Source organism: Notamacropus eugenii, chromosome 3, assembly GCF_028372415.1.
Source record: "Notamacropus eugenii isolate mMacEug1 chromosome 3, mMacEug1.pri_v2, whole genome shotgun sequence".
In the NCBI taxonomy this organism is placed as follows: Eukaryota; Metazoa; Chordata; class Mammalia; order Diprotodontia; family Macropodidae; genus Notamacropus; species Notamacropus eugenii.
Window position 1 is genome coordinate 460,439,459 of NC_092874.1, and position 17,196 is coordinate 460,456,654.

The 17,196-nt window shown below is 46.3% G+C and overlaps 1 protein-coding gene across 3 annotated transcripts in view; it reads right to left on the bottom strand.

The window, feature by feature from the left end:
- The window catches only part of ATXN7 (ataxin 7), a 101,436-nt gene extending 88,217 nt beyond the window's left edge, over nucleotides 1–13,219 (bottom strand). For 2 of the 3 annotated variants that reach the window (XM_072598772.1, XM_072598770.1), the window contains exons 1-3: nucleotides 13,121–13,219; nucleotides 12,416–12,727; nucleotides 12,204–12,272 (exon numbers count right to left, since the gene is read on the bottom strand). In XM_072598772.1, the coding sequence (XP_072454873.1) occupies nucleotides 12,204–12,272; nucleotides 12,416–12,716 (370 nt within the window). In that variant the 5' untranslated portion in view covers nucleotides 12,717–12,727; nucleotides 13,121–13,219. Of the gene's footprint in view, nucleotides 1–12,203; nucleotides 12,273–12,415; nucleotides 12,916–13,120 lie in introns of those variants that run through there. The other variant, XM_072598771.1, reaches the window with a different exon arrangement.
- Between the last annotated feature and the right edge of the window lie 3,977 nt (nucleotides 13,220–17,196).

Consider the following 17,196-nt stretch of genomic DNA (forward strand, 5'->3'; position numbering starts at 1 on the left):
TTTTTTTCTATTTTATTGTAATGACTCAAGGTCAATCAACTTTTCTTTCAGATAATGAATACAACTGAGTACCATGATGTACAAGCTTCGACAGAAGTTGTTGCAGCAATTTAGCAAGAAACTGTTTAGACTGACTGGCCCCCCTCCTTCTGGGGTTTGGAACTATCCAATTTATCTCTAATCAGGGATCAAAACCAGCAAAGGAAGTGGACAACCTACCAACCACCTTAGCTATTGAGAAGCAACCCCAGTCTGGTTTAATGAATAAGGAGTTAAGAGGCATGTTTTTAAAATTAATTGGAAAAGCTTTCCGATTAGCTGTGATTTTTATTCTTCTTGTCCACCATCACAACAGATATTCAAATACAAGTGGTCATCTAAATAACTGTTCCAAGTAGTACAAGAGAGAAAGTCATTTTAAAGAAATTTGGTACGCCAAATAACTTTGCTGCCAGGTGATGTAGTGGATATAGTGCAGGGCCTGGCATCTGGAAGACCCAAGTTCAAATCCAGCCTCAGATTCTTTTTTTTTTTTTTAATTTTTTTTTTTTTAATGTTTAACAATCACTGCCATACAATTGAGATTTTATCCCCCCCACCTACCCCCACTACCCCCCTCCCTCCCCACGACTGCATACAATTCTGTATAGATTCTACATATACTTTCCTATTGAGTATATTTTCACTATAGTCATGCTATGTAGTCAGACTAAGATAAATGAAAGAAATCGTATAACAAATCAGAACATGATACACAAACACATACACATACACAAACATGATCTGCTACATTTTGTGAGTGACTTCCATATTTCTTTCTCTGAGTGTGGAAGGCATTTTGCCTTGAGAACCACCTTTGGGATTTTTTTTTTTTATAAAAAGTTTTTGCGTTATTACAAAATTCCAAGTCTACCAGAAAAAACTCTCACACACTGTGGTCGTTGCTGTGCACAAAGTTCTCTTGGTTCTGCTCCTTTCACTCAGCATCAGGTCATATAAGTCCTTCCAGCCAGCCTCAGATTCTTATGAGCTGTGTGTCCTTGGGCAAGTCTCTTTACCTCTGCCTCAGTTTCTTCAGCTGTAAAATGGGGATACTAATAGCACCAACCTCAAAGGGCTGTTGTGAGGATCAAATAAGACATTTGTAAAGTGCTGAGCACATAGTGCTACATAAATGCTCTTATTATTGCCCAAGCCAAAGAGTAAAAATACCCAGATTAGTATTCTGATCAATACTACTTTCTGTATCATCCTAAATATATTAATTACACATACTGCTGAGTCTAAATAAACCTACTCATTATATTCATTGTATATTCCTCACTTTTAATCTATCCCCGTCCACCCAAACACTTCCGCCATTCAAATACTAACCAACCAGAATTACCCACTTAAAAGTTCTAAAAGTGCTGCCTGGAACCTATATAAAAAAATACTTGTTTGACACATAAATGAAAACAATCACCATCAAACCAAAGCAAGTCAGTCAGTTCCTAGTACACAGCAGGCCCTCGATAAATGTCTGTTGATCAATGGTCTACAACTGTTCCAAGATAAGGAATTTTAAAAACTGATTTATCTGCTGATAGGACACAATCTGCCCCTTCTAAAAAGGAGTGTCCAACTAAAATGTCGACCTTTCTATTGCTTATTTTTCCACAGCAACAGAAAAGGCCCATATCTGGATCTCTGACAAAAAATGATTTTCACACTTTGGGGTTAAAAAGCCAAAACTATGAATAAACACATTATTTCTGCTACTATTATCAAATAAACTTTATTATCTTAATTACTTCTACTGGCACGCCTTTGAGTCATATGTAATTACTGATGAAGAAAAATGGATGGCTTTGAATTTTTTTAACTAGATCATTTTCACTTGCCAATGACGCAGCATAAATGGATGCCAGACTCACCAACTCCATTAATCTCCCCAAAAAGGGATTTCAAATGATTTGTTTTTTACCTGCTGTGCTGGCAGAACTATCACTGTGAGCATATGAATGAGATTCATTGCTTATTATTAATTAACACTAGACACACATCTTATCTTCAGCAACACCCATGACAATCCATTTTTATGGAATGCTAATATCTAATACCAAGGCAAACACAAGTTCTTCAGATGACACACAGCACATGTATCTGACAGTCCATAGGAAGGACCGATCAAAAGTCAGGCTAGGTCAAGAATAATTAGAACAAGACACTCAAAGTTCAGAAAGAAAATGATGTCTGGGACCCCCCGGGAAAAATGCCCAAGGCCCCAGACCTCACCGAGACCCTGGGGGATTAGTCTTCTAAACTGGTGGTAAATCATGAGCACTTCTCAACTTCACCCAGTGAGTAAAAGCCAAAGAAGGAAATGGACTTCACATTCACGGACTGAAGAAGTCCCGACTTTGGTTTAGGATATCAGTGAGGCCTACCTGGGTTCAGCCAACCTGAAATTTATTTTTACTGTAGGTAGTGATTCCAAAATTAAACCCATATTTCTTCACAAGATGGTTCACGGTACTTATCAACAATAGATACAGAGGCAGTGATATAATAGAGAAATACAAAACCATTTAAAAATGCTATTACCACAGCACATACCTGGTGGAATTCTGTCACAGTGAACACCCCAAGAGTACATGGACATCAAGGCGCTGTGCTTTACTCCATGGTCATTCCTGAAACACTAGCTGCAGGCCAAGAATCAACCTTTCTCATCTAGTGCTCACATCCCAAATCTAACATTTTAGGAACTAATTAGCAAAAACCGATGGCAATTTTGACATATAGGAACCCAAGGTTAACAATTGGGCAGAACTGACAACTTCCAGCTAGCTGCCTGTGGGAGAAACATCAGGACTGATGACCAGGATCTCTCATACATTTCCACCAGAGCACATGAAAAGCAAACTGCAGTCTATTGTCTTCAGTTCAGTCCTGCTCCTCAGGGTTTCACGCTTGGGGGAAGAGGGAAGGGGATCTTGGTTCCACCCTATTCATGGCACCTTGGTAGCATCCTAAGCAAGCAGGACCAGCCTACATTTCAACTGGACCTTGGAAAGTAAGGAATATCTTAAAATATCCAATAAAGCACAGAAAGACAAGAGAGTTCTTGAAAAACGCTCCACGTGCTCCACACAAAAACAAAACAAGCCCCTCCTCCTGCCAAAACAAAAACCAACTGATGCTCAGTAAAAGGGTAGATTCTGACGGCCATCAATCTCGGTGACTTGACGTCTTAGGGGCAGACAAGCGAACAAACACCTCGAGTTCTAAGTGCTTATTTTCTTGAATATTATTAAATAAGCAATTTACCAGATTACAAATATTTACAGGATTCAATAATAAAGTATGCAAACAACAGTGAATGTAGTACCTGTGTAACTTAATGGCTGAATACCCATGTTACTGCCTGTTAGCTGTGTGTACTCAGAATCACGGAAACCCTGCCCCAACAGGCAGAACACAGCCCAAAAGATACTGAAGGTGGAAAAGGCGCTTTCCACCTGAATTACAAAAGCAGCTGACATTTCCACGGTGCCTTGTAGTTACAAAGGACTCCACACGGGATGCTCCCTTTGATCCTTGTTTGTTGTGCTTCCGTCCTGTCCAACTCTTCTGTGACCCCATTTGGGGTTCTCTCAGCAAAGATATTTGATTGGTTCACCATTTCCTTCTCCAGCTCATTTTACAGATGAGGAAACTGAGGCCAACAGGGTGAAGTGACTTGCTCAGGGTCACCCAGCTAGAAAGTGTCTGAGGCGTGATCTGAACTCAGGAAGTCTTCCTGACTCCAAGCCTAGGACTCTAACCATTCAGCAACTTAGCCACCTATTGGTTCTTACACCATTGCTCTAAGGAAAGCCCCTTGGATATGTAAATCCAATATGGTTTAACCACAGAAATATATGTTGTCTTATCATGTATTATGTTCACAATCAAGGACCAGGTGCCCAACTTTTTAGAGGAATGACCATGACAAATCCTCATTACTATACCTGCATGGCACCTGGTAGGAAGTTCTGTCAAGTATATCTAAAACCATTTGAAACATGTCCATACAGTAATCAATGGGGATGATTAAAACTGTCTTAGTCAAGAGATTGCTAGGTGAGGAGGCAGGAGCTAGAAGGGCCCAGGCCGCGTGGCCTCTGGTGCTGAAGGGCTGAAGGCTGCAGGTCCCTGAGTGACCCTGGTGTATCTGGCAGCCCTTACTCTAACTGGGAGCACCATGTCCTCCTAATAACAGTCCCCCACAAGACCCAAAGAAATCTATACCACCTAACAGACTTACGTGGATAGCTGAGTTGAAACAACATTTTATTCTCTAGCTAGGCCTAAAGCAGAAAAATAATCCAGGCAGTGACTGAAATTGTATCTTGGTGCCAATTCCTGAATCGCCCAGGCTCATTTTTACCTCCTCCTGTCACCACGAAATCACAGAAGAACACTGACCTTTTCACTTTTAGGGAGAGTGGCCTGAAAAGAATGTGCAAGAAGAAGCCTCAGAAAACCCAAACCCCAGACCCTCCAAATGCAAATGAAACAGCTCCCTTTAGGTCAAAACACAAGTGCTGAAGAGGAAATGAAAAGGGCCAACTTCCCATTTCCAACCGAGTAAAAAAAAAAAAAAAAGGCCTGAAATTCCAGTTCATTAATTCAAAGAAAATACAGAAGCCTAGATATGAACTAATGCAAAGCAGCACCACAAGAACACCATGTACCATAACCACAGTGCGAACGAAGAGATCGCTAAAAAGAAGGTAAAATACCAAGGACAGCCTGCATTTGCAGTGCTTTAAGGTTAACAAAGCACTCTACATACATTACTTTACAACCACCCTGGGAGGTGGGTACTATTATTATCCCCATTTTACAGATGAGAAAACCGAAGCACAGTGGAGTGACTCACACAGGGTCATGTAGCTAGTTAGTATCTGAGGCAGCATCTGTACCCAAATCTTTTTGACTCCAGACCCAGTGTTCTATCCCTATGCCTGAAATCTGACCTGACTTATAAAAGCAAAAAAACAAATAATGACCCCAGAGAACAGATAACAAAACGCCTTCCCTCTTCTTTATAGAGGAGCAGGAGGCTACTGGGGCACAAATCTTTGAGTCTGTTCAGGTGTTTTTGGTGAACTATTTTTCTTTGTTCAAAAGGTTTTGATGGGGGAGGAAAAGGAAGAAGATATTTATGGAAATTGTTGTTTTTCAATCCTATCTGACTCTTCATGACACCACTGGGGTTTTTTCTGCTAAAAATACTGGAATGGTTTGCTATTTCCTTCTCCAGCTCATTTTACTGATGAGGAAACTGAGGTAAATGGAGTTAAGCGAGTTGCTCAGGGGGCCCAATTTGAACTAACTCCATGCCCAGTACCTTATCCACTTGGCTACCTATCTTCCTACTTCTGGAAATTTACTGAAATTACTGGGATATAAAAATGAACTGCAACAGTAAAATCTTTTTTTTAAAAAACTCAGAAAATCTAAGCTCATAGTTGTACTATATCATTAGGAAAACAGTGATGTTTTCTCTCCCTGTCCATCAAGAATTTAGTCAGTAATTCAATATGCATTTACCAAGTGCCTACTAGATATTGTGCTAACATACAAAAAAAAGCAAAAAGACAATCCCTGCTCTCAAGAACCTCTTAGTCAAATAACAGGTGTGGGAAGGTGGGCAGAATCACCGGACTCAGAGTAGGAAAAGCCATCCGAGGATGCCTAGTCTAACCTATACCTACCTGGAAAATCCTCTGACACCCCAAGCAAGTGGCCAGCCAATCTATACTTGCAAACCTCCAGAAGTGGGGAAACCGGCCCAGGGAGAAGAAAATATTTTATTAATGAAATTCATTTTTATATCCCAATAACTTCAAATAAAGGGAAACTCTAATATGGCAAATAGTTTTTTCCTCACTACAAGCCTGAGTGGACTTCAGGACGCAGACTTTTCAGTGCAGGTAAGGTCTCAGGAATGAATCACTCCTCCTCCCTACAAGGTTGAGTTCTGGATAAGGTAGGCACAGGCTATTTCCTGTTAAAATGTGTTCTTAATTGATAAACACTGGATTATTATTTTTCTGTGTACTATACCTTCTGTGAAGGAGAAGAAAATTGGTAAATTCACAAGAATTTTTATAATAAAGAGAAAAAACACTTAATCTACTTTTGAATTATGAGTAACTAAAGCCATCCTTCTCTTTCCTCTTCTGCTCATTTACAGTAATCCCTGCTATCCAGGATGAATAAAATGGAGCCCTCTGCCTTGTTTCCCTAAGTACTGAGTCTTCAACTGTTAAAATTGGCTAAATTCAAAACCTGATTTTTTGCATAGAACTTCAGTCAAAAAATACCCCAATAATCAAACTGGCTACATTTAGTTTTGACATACTGCTGCACATTTGGAAGATCAATGTGATTAAAGGTAATCCAATGCTAAAATGCTACTTAAGTAGAGAAATTCCTCTTCTCCCTTTCTTTTCAGAAACACTTTCCAAATGCTATAAATCCTGAATGATTTTGTCTGCCATGTGCTGACATCTTAGCTTCCACTGATTCTTTTTGTGTGGCCTGGTGCCCCTAGCTTCTCTGAAGTCCGTAGGGCAGAGGTCCAAGGGTAGAGGACACTTCCTAAGTCAGAGGTCTTTAACAATTTTGGGTGGTTTTGGTGAACTGTTTTTTTTTTTTTTCTCCCTCTTTATTCTTTGTTGTAGAGGTTGGCTTTGTGGGAAGGGAAAAATATACTGGAAAATAAAGGCAGATATCAAAATGAAATATATCAATAAAAATTATTTTTAAAAAAACATATTGGTGATCCCCGCCCCCATCCAACAGAAAAAGCACTGGCTTTGGGAGTTAAAAAAAAAAAACCAAAAACCATCCCCCTCCAAAAAAATAAAAAACTAGATTTAAACCTCAGTTGTGTACCTGTGAGATCTTGAGTAATGACAATCCCCTTGGGACTCAATTTCCTCATCTGTACGATGAAAGATGACCTCTCAAGTACCCTCCATCTCTAAATCTATGATCATATTATAACACATTTGAAAAGGTTGCAAGTACAGCTCAAAAAGAGGCTGAAATATCTCCACTTTAAAATAAAAAAACAAACAAACAACTTCATCAGGTACAACTACTCCCAGGATGGGGCTGGCAAACTGAAAACACCAGGAACAAATGACAAGACCCCCCCATACTCTGAGTGTTATGCTGGGATAGGGTTCTCACAGGAGAGCGTCACAAGACCTTCCTCCTAGGGAAGACCTCCCAAAGGCCTTTCAATGCATTCACCAGGACACACAGTCAGCTCTAAGAATAAAGAGAGCCCACTGAGGCATCACTGGAAGAGCACAACTTTCCTCAAAACTTCTTAAGGCTAAAGACTGAAAGACTACAAACACACACCCATCCATAACTTTTTCTTATCATTGCTAAATGTTAAGGAGTACGCAAAGTAATCTTAATTTGCATAATCCCCTAGACCAGTGACTGACAAAAGGCATACACTAGACTGCACAGGATTCTGGGGGTGTGGGGGAGACTGATCTGCCAGGTAGTTCGTCCAATCCAAAATATTATCATCCTCCACAGGCTTTTTTCATTAAAGAGAAAAGGAATAAATTCTAAGATTTAAGAATAATACAGATGGGAAAAAAATAACAAGAGGTAGTGAATGATTTTTTAAGCAATTAATGGAATCTGGTCCCCTCTAGGAATGCCCCAAGACTCCATAATGGGCAGGGAGGCACAGAGAGCAGGTAAGACACAGTCAACGACAGAGCCACCCACTCACACAACAGCAATAACTACCAATTGTCAGAGCTTGGGCGGCAATGTACATGGGCACCTGGGATAAAAGGAGCTAACTTGCTACCCTCCTCAAAAAAATAAACTTGTTTAAAAAAATGTAAGCCAACCAGTTTATCTTTAAAAACAAAATAATATGGGGGTGAGAGACAGAGAGAGGGAAAGAAGAATGGAGGGAGGGGGACAGAGAGGAGGAAGAGAGGAATCCTGAGAATCCAGATAACTGGGGTGCAGTCAGTCAAGCACTTATGAAGCACCTACTATGCTCCAGGCACTGTGGATACAGAGGAAGGTAAATAGGCCCTGTTCTGAAGGAGCTCACAGTCTAATGAGGAAGGCTCTTGGCAACAAGGAGCTTGCTATGGCCCTAATTTAATGGTGGTGACAGGAGCTAGGAGTACAAGAACAGACCAGGCAAGGCTGGGCCACCCCTCACCTGGCAGCCCCATCCAGCCATGCTCCTCCTCGAGGTTGCCCACCAACCTATAGACAGCCTGGTTTTTTAGCTCTAACTTGCTGCCATTAAGTGGCACTTATATTTTGCCTTTGGCTTGATTCTGTCCCTGTTAATTTGTGACAGGCAAATTAAAATTCGAATTTCACACTTGGTTGCTACCCTTCTGCCTCAATCCCACAGGAAAGCCCTGGGGACAGAGTCAAGACAGCGCTAAGCCTGGGAGGCAAAGGGAAGCCCCCAATGGTTGGAGAGGGCCTGGGGATCTGGGCTGTGGTCTTAAATAGCAGCAAGGAGGGACCCATCTCTGGAGGTGGACTCACAACAGGATGAAAAAGGGATGGGAACTCAAACCCTTCCCCCTCCAGTGGGCCAACTCAACCTTTCTAGTCTTTTTTCCAAACAGAGAAACAAGTTTAAAAGCTAGACATCCCAATCAAAGGAAAAGTTTAAAAGTCACTGTTAAGCTAGTGGGTTGTCTAACCTTTTCATTTTGAGAGATCTGTGCAGACTCACTGATTTAGCATCCTGAACCACTCATGAAGGATACTGATGAAGGATGGTCTGAGAAGACCCCTGGACCCAACGCCTCAGAAGAGCTGCCGATAAACAGTCGCATGACTTTGATCACAGATTTGGAATTGGTGACACTGGGTTCGTTCTTGGCCCTCCTCCTCCAACTGGTTACTCTCAGACAAATGATTTAATCTCTGAGCCCTCATTTTTTCTCATCTAAAGGAACTGGACTAGTCAGAGAGCCTGTAACAGGGAGGACAGGATTAAAATGTAATTGGGAAATATTTAGCAAAATAAATAAAAATACAATAGAACACAGAAAATGCTAATATGTGGTTTTCTAAGTCAACACATAGCCTTGAGTGACCCTAGGGAGTTTCTTGGACTGGATCATCTCCAAGGTCCCTTCCCAGTAAAGCTAAGGCTCCTAAATCAACTTCCCTGGGAGTTTCCTCAAATGCACAATGAGTGACTCGGTTTATGTCTAAACTCCCTTCTAGTTCTAATATTTTAGGATTAACTTTCTTCCTATTAATTGTGTATAAAGAAAATTTGGATATAATTCAATATTTCATGAATTATCCTCATTTTTTAAAAAAGGCTCAAGAGAAAATAGCTATCTTTTCTCTGTAACTTACTCACTTTAAAACATAAATGTTATGATACAGACATCAATTGCCATCACATACTATTAAAGATTATAGGACAAAATAAAGGCTAAGTGAAAGAAATCTGAACATGGCAAGAAAAGGAACAGAATGACGCACCCCCCCCCCCCCCAAACCCAATTGATTACTACAACTAACACTGGACTATCTGTGTGGGGGTGGGGGGGAGGAGGTACAGGTGGGAGCAAAAGAATTAATGTCAATTAACATAACAGAACTTTGATACTAGTGGAAGTGAAGTTCTAACTTCCTTTCCTGGCAAAATTCCTGATGGATCTAATGGAGATCATCTTCTACCTTCTGTTCATATATTGCCTCTAAGAACACGACATTTAGCCATTTTTAATGATCTTTGGGGAAATCCTTTGTGCCTTCTTCCATCTTAATATCCAGATGATACACAAAATTCCAGATCAAAGTCTTCCAGCTCTATGAAACCTTACCTGACTTGTCCACCTGCTACAATGATCCTTTCTTGATCCCCCTCAATACTGGTGCCTTCCCTCTACTGATTTCTCCCCAATATCTCTTCTGTTCAACTTGTTTGTACCCAGTTTGTAAAATTGTGAGCTCCTTGAGAGCAGGGATTTCTTCCCCGCACCCTTTTATTTTATTTCCAGGGCTTCACATGATGTCCATCACACAGTAGGTGCTTAATAACTGCTTGCTGACTTATCTATCTTGCATTTTTTTTTGAACTTTCACAATCTATGCCACACAACCAAGCATAAAACTGTATACTGTTAATCACTAGCCTTTCACTGACAAGCCTCTTTTCAACCAGATTACAAACTCCTTGAGAGCAGGGTTAGTGCATTACATGTGTCCTTATTCCTACAAGCAGCTAACAGAGGTGAGCAAGAGGAGAGGATGCCCTATGGATACTTACTGACTTATCCGATGAAGGTCTTAAAATTTAAAAAAAAAAAAAAAAAAGGAAAACTATTGTCGTCAGGGAATGGAGTGTTCTAGTTAATCCAATATTCTGCTTAAGCGAGTTAAGGTATACATGTCATAGGATTATCAGTTTTCAAAGAACTAAAATGCACTCCATAAAACTGACCTGAGCATAAATGATCTTTGGTGATTCAGAGCATGGATCTGGCCTCTTTCTGAGCACCTCACTGTTACTAAAACGAGTTAGCCTTGAACTGGCAAATTGCAGAAGACCCAATAAGAGAGCATTGGGGATGACAGGAAGCATAACAGAGCTTACTCTTTCATTCTAGAAAAGACAGTCGATTCTCAATGTTCTATTAACGAAGGAGAATAAATAAAATTAAAAACAAAAAAAATCCAAAATTCATTCACATTTACCTCTGGAATACAGACATCTATCCATTTAGGTAGACCAATGCACAATCAGTTATGCCTGATAAAAGGTGGTAGGAAACCTTAGGCCTTCAATTAATTTGCAGTGAAATGGCTTACAGATAATTTATGGTGGAATGCTTTTCAATTCAATTTGAAAAGCATTTACTGAGTGCCTACTATGTACCATCCCCTTGGCATGTTACACAGTGGGATACATATGAACTAGGGAACAATAAACCAGCTTCCGAAAAAAGGCAAAGAACAAGACCCAGAACACAGGAATCAAAAACAGGGCATTAAAAATGAGTCCTTCCAGTTGGATCCCAAAGCAACCCTAGCTAAAGAGGTACTAATGATTCATACAAAGGGCTCCCTAAGATCAAAAACCCTTCCTAAGAAGGTCTACACACACAGCCAAGACAAGTCCTCTACTTTAGTGTTTCCTCTACAACATCTACCCATTTCCAAGGATCTCCAGGGAATATTCACCACAAGATTTTAATGTTTTTAATGCCCAGGCAGGCTGCCAATTCAGCACCAAAACCAGACTAACAACTGATTTTTCCTATTGCAACATCTCTGACAAGGGCTGGGCTTCCTTGTCTCTTTTCTAACAGCAATTCTCATTTCAAAACCAATTTATTTGTTCTGCGATACTCTCCAATCGAGAAATCTCTACTGCCACCGGGAGTAGTGGGTTACCTAAGTGTGCCAAGACACTCCACAAGTGGCCTACAGAAAGGCCCAACCAGCAGTACAAACAAAAGCTCAGGCCTCTAAAAGTGGCACAGGCTCCCTGTGGCGCTTTCCCGTCCCTAGGCATCGGGCTCCGGGACCTGAGGGGACCTGAGGGGAAAAATGAAAATAAAAAGCTGCCAAGGCACGCTGCCAGGGTGAGAACCGTAAAGCCGAGCGTGGGGCCTGCACCTCCCGGGCATCTTCCTTTGGCCAGCGCCACCCTTGGCCGGCTTTGGGGCGCAGAGCCTGAACCCAGGGCCCCCAGCAGCTCCCGAGGGGGCTCACTCTGCTGGGCGCCGACGGCCTTCCCCTGCCCCCGTTCGGGGGCACAGCCCCTGCTCTGACCGAAGCCGGGCGCAAAGAGCAGCTGCTGCTGCCACAACCAGCCTCGGACCGATGACTGGCACCCCCAAGGGGCACCCGGCCCGTGCACAGGGACCCGACAAGGCTCCGTCCGGACTCCGACTTTCACCAACTTCGCGTCCAGACGAAGCTGCGCCCCCTCCCCGGCCCCGGGGCCCGTCCGCCCGTGCTGGCCCGGGCACCCCGAGCGCGCCCCTCCAGGTGCCCGCGAGCCGCCCGGCCGGGGCGGAGGATGCTCCCGGCCGGGCTGTTAAAGGGCCCTGGCTCCGCCCCTCCCCCGGCCCCATCCCGGCCCCATCCCGGCCCCATCCCGGCCCGGCGCTCCAGGCCGGACTCACCTTCTCGGCACAGCCGCATTACTTCGCGGTTTTTCCCAAACTCCTTCAAACTTTCCTCCGATTCTGACCCTGGGGAGAGAAGAACACAGCGCCCAGAGCGGCCGGTCAGTGGGGGGCGCGAGCGGCGAGCCGGTGCCGGCCCGGCAGGGCAGGGCGGGGGCGACCCTCCCCCGGGGCAGGGGCCGGGGGTGGGGGAGGAGGGGGATCCTCACCGTCCTTCCCGGGAAGTTTCGCGGCTTCTACCCAGTGGTTCCACGGCTGTCCAACCATCGCCTCCGGACTGGGCAGAGACCTGCGCTCCCCGACGGTCGCCATTGTGACTGCGGAGGCGGAGGCGGAGGCGCCGCCGCTCTGGGCCGGCCGGGGCCGCGGCTGGGGCTGGGGCTGCTGGGGCTGCTGCCTGGCGGCCGCCGCTGCTCCTCCCGCCGCCGCCGCCGCCGCCGCTGCCGCCGCCGCCGCCGCCGCCGCTCTGCGCGGCTCCCCTCTGACGTCATCCGCGGCCCTCTCCGACATTCTTTCCGCTGCTACAATGTAACAAAAAAAGGGGGAAAGAGTCGCGGGGCTTCTTAAGGAGGCGCTGCCGAGGCGGGGCGGCGTGCGCGGCCCGGGGCCGGGTGGGGCGCTCTGACAGCCGCCCCCGAGGGCAGCTCGCCCTCCCCCTCTCGAGCCCCCGGGGCGCGGGGGAGCGAGCGGGGCACAAAGTCCGGGAAGGGCGGCCCTCCCCGCCCCCTCCCCCGCTCCCGCGCCTCGCCGCCCCCGCCCCCGCCCGGCGTTTGCTTTCAGTTTCGGATCAACCTGTCCGAGAGGGGCCGCCGGGGCCGGGCCGCCCGCCTCTACGGCCGGGCCCGCGCTCCGCGGCCGGCCCCCCGCCCCCGGCCCGCCCTCCTGCCCCCTTCCCCTCCCCCGCAATGGCTCGCCTGGCGTCGGCCGCGCTCATCCCCGGGCTGGGCCCCGGGCCCTGGCTTCCGTCGGTCCGGTGGGCCGGCCGGCCGGCGCCGCTCGCCCGCCCGCTGCCGGCTCCCTTAAGCGGAGGCACCTCCCGCCGCCGCCTCCTCCCCTCCCCTCCCCGCCCCGCTCCGCTCGGGCGAAGTTTGCACGTCAAGCCCCCGGAGTGGAGGGTGAAGCAGGGAAGCGAGGCGCGGCGGGACCATCCCTCCGCCCCCGCCCGGCCGTCGGCCGGCCGCGGGGTCGCCCCCGCGCGTGCCGCTCCGGGCCCTTTAAACCCGGCCCGTCCCGGGGGGGTGGGGGAGGAGGAGGCCCCGGCGGCCGGGGGTCGCCCTCGGGCCGCCCAGAGCCGAGCCCGGCCAGCGGGCGTCCCAGCTGTCAAAAGCGTGAATGGGGAAGCCCCGACCACTCACTCGGGGCGCCCGGAGTCACCGCCGGAGGGGGGCAAGGGGAGCGAAAATCCGAGCGCGAGCTCCCGGCACATGCCCGCGCGTCCGCGGCCGCAGGCCGAGCGTTAGACCGTGCCTTTGTATGTGCACTGGCACCGGGCACCGGAGCCGAGCTGAGCGCACCGAACAGCGCTTAACCCCTTCCAGGCCTGCGGGGAAAGGCAGGCTCGGAGCAGAAGCCCGCTGCTCTCAGGGCCCGGCGAAGTGCCGGGCGGGTAAGGATCGCTCCCGGGCGCTGCTTCCGTGGGACCCGGGGAGCCAGGACCGGAGCCTCCCCAGAGGGAAGGCGGAGAGGCTGCTGCCTCTCAGGTCACCCCGGAACCCCGGGCCCGCCGAGGCTAAGCTCACGTCCCACTCTCCTCCGGCCGGCCGGGGCACCTCTCCTCACGCCGGGGTCCAGACTTCCACCCCCCGCCAGGCACACCCGGCGAGTCAGTAACGACAAACAGCCGTACCCCTGGAGAGACTAGAGATTAGTGCGGAAACAGGGATTCCGCTCACGGAGTGTAACCGACAGGCTCCGAGGGAGCGTCCGGGGGACGTTTTGGGGCAACCCGGATTTTAACCGAAGCGTTCCCCGGACGGCGGTTGTTTTAGGCCCAAACAGAAGAGGCTGGGAGGATATTTTTTTAAACAAAATTTGTAAATGGGGGGGGGGGGGGACTGATGGTTAATGTTTTCCTTGATTTCCTGGACGGTTGCAGACAAGTCTTGAGTTCAAGAAAATGAAATTACTGCCCCTTTTCCTGCCTTTAAATAAGTCCTAAAAACAAAAAGCCGTGATCTGGAGGGAAATCATTTAAAGAAAGCAAAACAACTTCCTAATCCAGAACCCAATGGAGAATAGAAGTCATCCGATGTATGGAATGGGCCGCTAGGTGGCGCCACAGAGCGCGAGGGCCTGGATCGGGAAGACGGTCTCCCCAAGTTCAAATCAGGCCTCAGACACTTCACAGCTGCGTGACCCTGGGAAAGTCATTTCACCCGCCGGCCCGAGGTGGAGACGGACACGGCAAAGCACCGCAGTGCCTTTACCAAGACAACCCCAAGCAGGGTCACGAAGAGGACAAGGCGGAATCCCGGGGGCCTTCAGAACCACCGGGCCAGGAGCTCCGGCCGTCATTGCCGTCAGACACGGAGCCACACGTGTCCCCAGCAGCGTTCCTGACAGGTGACAGCCGGCCGCGCTCTGTGGATGACTTGCGGTGATCCGGGAGGGACAGAAGGACTGGAACTCCTGTGATCGTCACCAGCATCGTTAATTAAGCTCCAGTGCGCTTCCCTATAATGTCCTCCCGTGGGTCTCAGTTCTCCTGTACACAGTACTCAGAATAAACCTCCTCTCTTCTAAAATGCCCTCATCCAATAAGGAGCTCCATTTCAGCTCCCAAGCTGACAGTTCTTTTCTAAACCAGTCAAAAAAGAAACCACATAAAAGCAGCGTACAAACCCTTATTAGTACTGCTAACTGAGATGTTGAAAGAGGACCGGACTGGCTAACCCAGCTGTTTACAAGCATAACCGATGGGCCCGGAGCAGCAATTTTTCTTCCTTAAATACTTTCTCATATGAGTACATTTTCCCTTATTCTTCTATTTACATTTTAGATTTGAGCACATTGATAATTTTCCACTTCCACATTTAATAACGCTATCAAAAATTAAACTCTAATTTGGAGCTGCCTTCAAATACCATGTTTAACTGTCCACTACAGTGATATCAGAGGATGATGACAAATGCCTTGCTTTCGTGTACAAGACAGTGAAGCCAACAAACTGGAGGCGGCAAATACCCTCTCCATGGCGGTAAGATGCAAACAGTAGTCACTGCTTAGCTGATACTCCATTTCCCACGTTCTGGTGTTTGAGTCAAGGACTGGTGAATTCTCTCCTAACTAGTCCATGTCAATTACAAAACAAAGCCAAGCAATCTGTCCTAATTCCTCATTGGTTACTGTTTGTCAAGGAAAATCACAGACCACGTATATTAAAATTAAGGCCGAACGTTAAACAGAGCAACATTTTTGCCTTTCTTATAAAAATAATTGTTTTATTAGTTTCTGTTGAATGCCTATAACAGCAAATTCAACTATTTCAACTAATCCTTGTCTGGTAACCTCAAAACACAAATAAAGGGGGACAAGGGAACCAGACCATCATTGATTCTTAATCGTCTCTGCCAATGCATTTGTCACTCTTGAGCCCAGCACTAAGAACTACATGAGGTGGTTTATAATGTTCAGGCTTTGCTTCAGACTATCCACAGACATTAGCTGGATGCTGGTATCTAATTGGGGGTTCATTTTTTGAGCATTTTACACATAGACCATACGGTAGACATTCAATTTGTGGAAATGAATACTTGGGTTTGCCCTCAAGCCTGTAGGAAGGAAACCTGATGAGCCCCATTCCCTAGAATGGAAATCACGCCAAGGGACAGGCTTAAGAGCACATCATAATTTCTCTTCTTCATTTAACTCCATTTACTGTAAAGCAGTAGCATGCCTGCAAGGCATGAAGGGTAGATGTCCACTGATGTGATTTCATTCTCACTCTTGAAGTTCTCACAGAGTGTTGACACTAATCCAATGATAAGTTTATCTTTTGACTGTGCCCATTATCATTTGTCCATGCACGTAACTCTGGGAGAAGTCTGGACCAAGCCTCATCCAAGGAGTTCTATGGAAGTAATGGTTCTGTGTCACTGGTCTGCATCCCAGCCCTGCCAAATTCTGAGCCTTTTAATTCTGAGGATCTGCTGAAAATGCAGTCTTACCTCACTATCCAGATTTAGGGATGGTGACATTTGGAGCCAAGAATCACGTATCTCTCTTTACAAAGAGGATTCTTTACGTTACAGGTTCACTTATAAATATCTTTGTTCAGAGACCAGTGGTATGGTAAGGGGAAAAATGAATACCTTTCCTTCTTTACAAGCAGTACATGATCAGATATGGGTAAGACCTTCCAAGGAATCAATACCTGAAAGTGTCTGAGAGGAAAATCTGACCCAACATCTTCATGTCTGAAAATGCACATCCAACTTGTCTGTTATGAGTCTCATGATGACAGTGGGCTCCCCATGCCAAATCAACCTAACGTACCTGAGGCATATTAGAAAACATAAAATGAACCCTTCATATGCACAGAGGAATGTGGCTGGAGTCTAGGCCTAAGCTTCAACCTAAGCTTGAATCTAACGCTGCGCAAGATTCTTGTCTCTGTCTTTTTGCCCTCCTAACCATATGGTTTACCAGGTTTTTCATCATTTTGTTCTGCATGCAGGGCGGCAGGCTGGTCTTTACGACACGATGCTCCCCCTAGTGAAGTCTCTTTACAGAGACGCATGTTTCAGGAGAGGGGAAAGAGGGGCAGTGGCAAAATGAATTCATCAGCTCAGTGGCCAGGAGTGCTGACTGTAAGGCACCAAGCTAGGAAGAATGAGGTCAGCTGAGAAACTGGGGACTTAAAGTGGAAGGATAATTATCTTTCTCATGACCCGACCTGAACAAATGTGCATTCTTCAAATCAAAACCCCTCCCCCGCTTTTTTCCTTTTCTTGATCACTGGCATCCAGCTTCCTGATAATTCCCCAAAGAT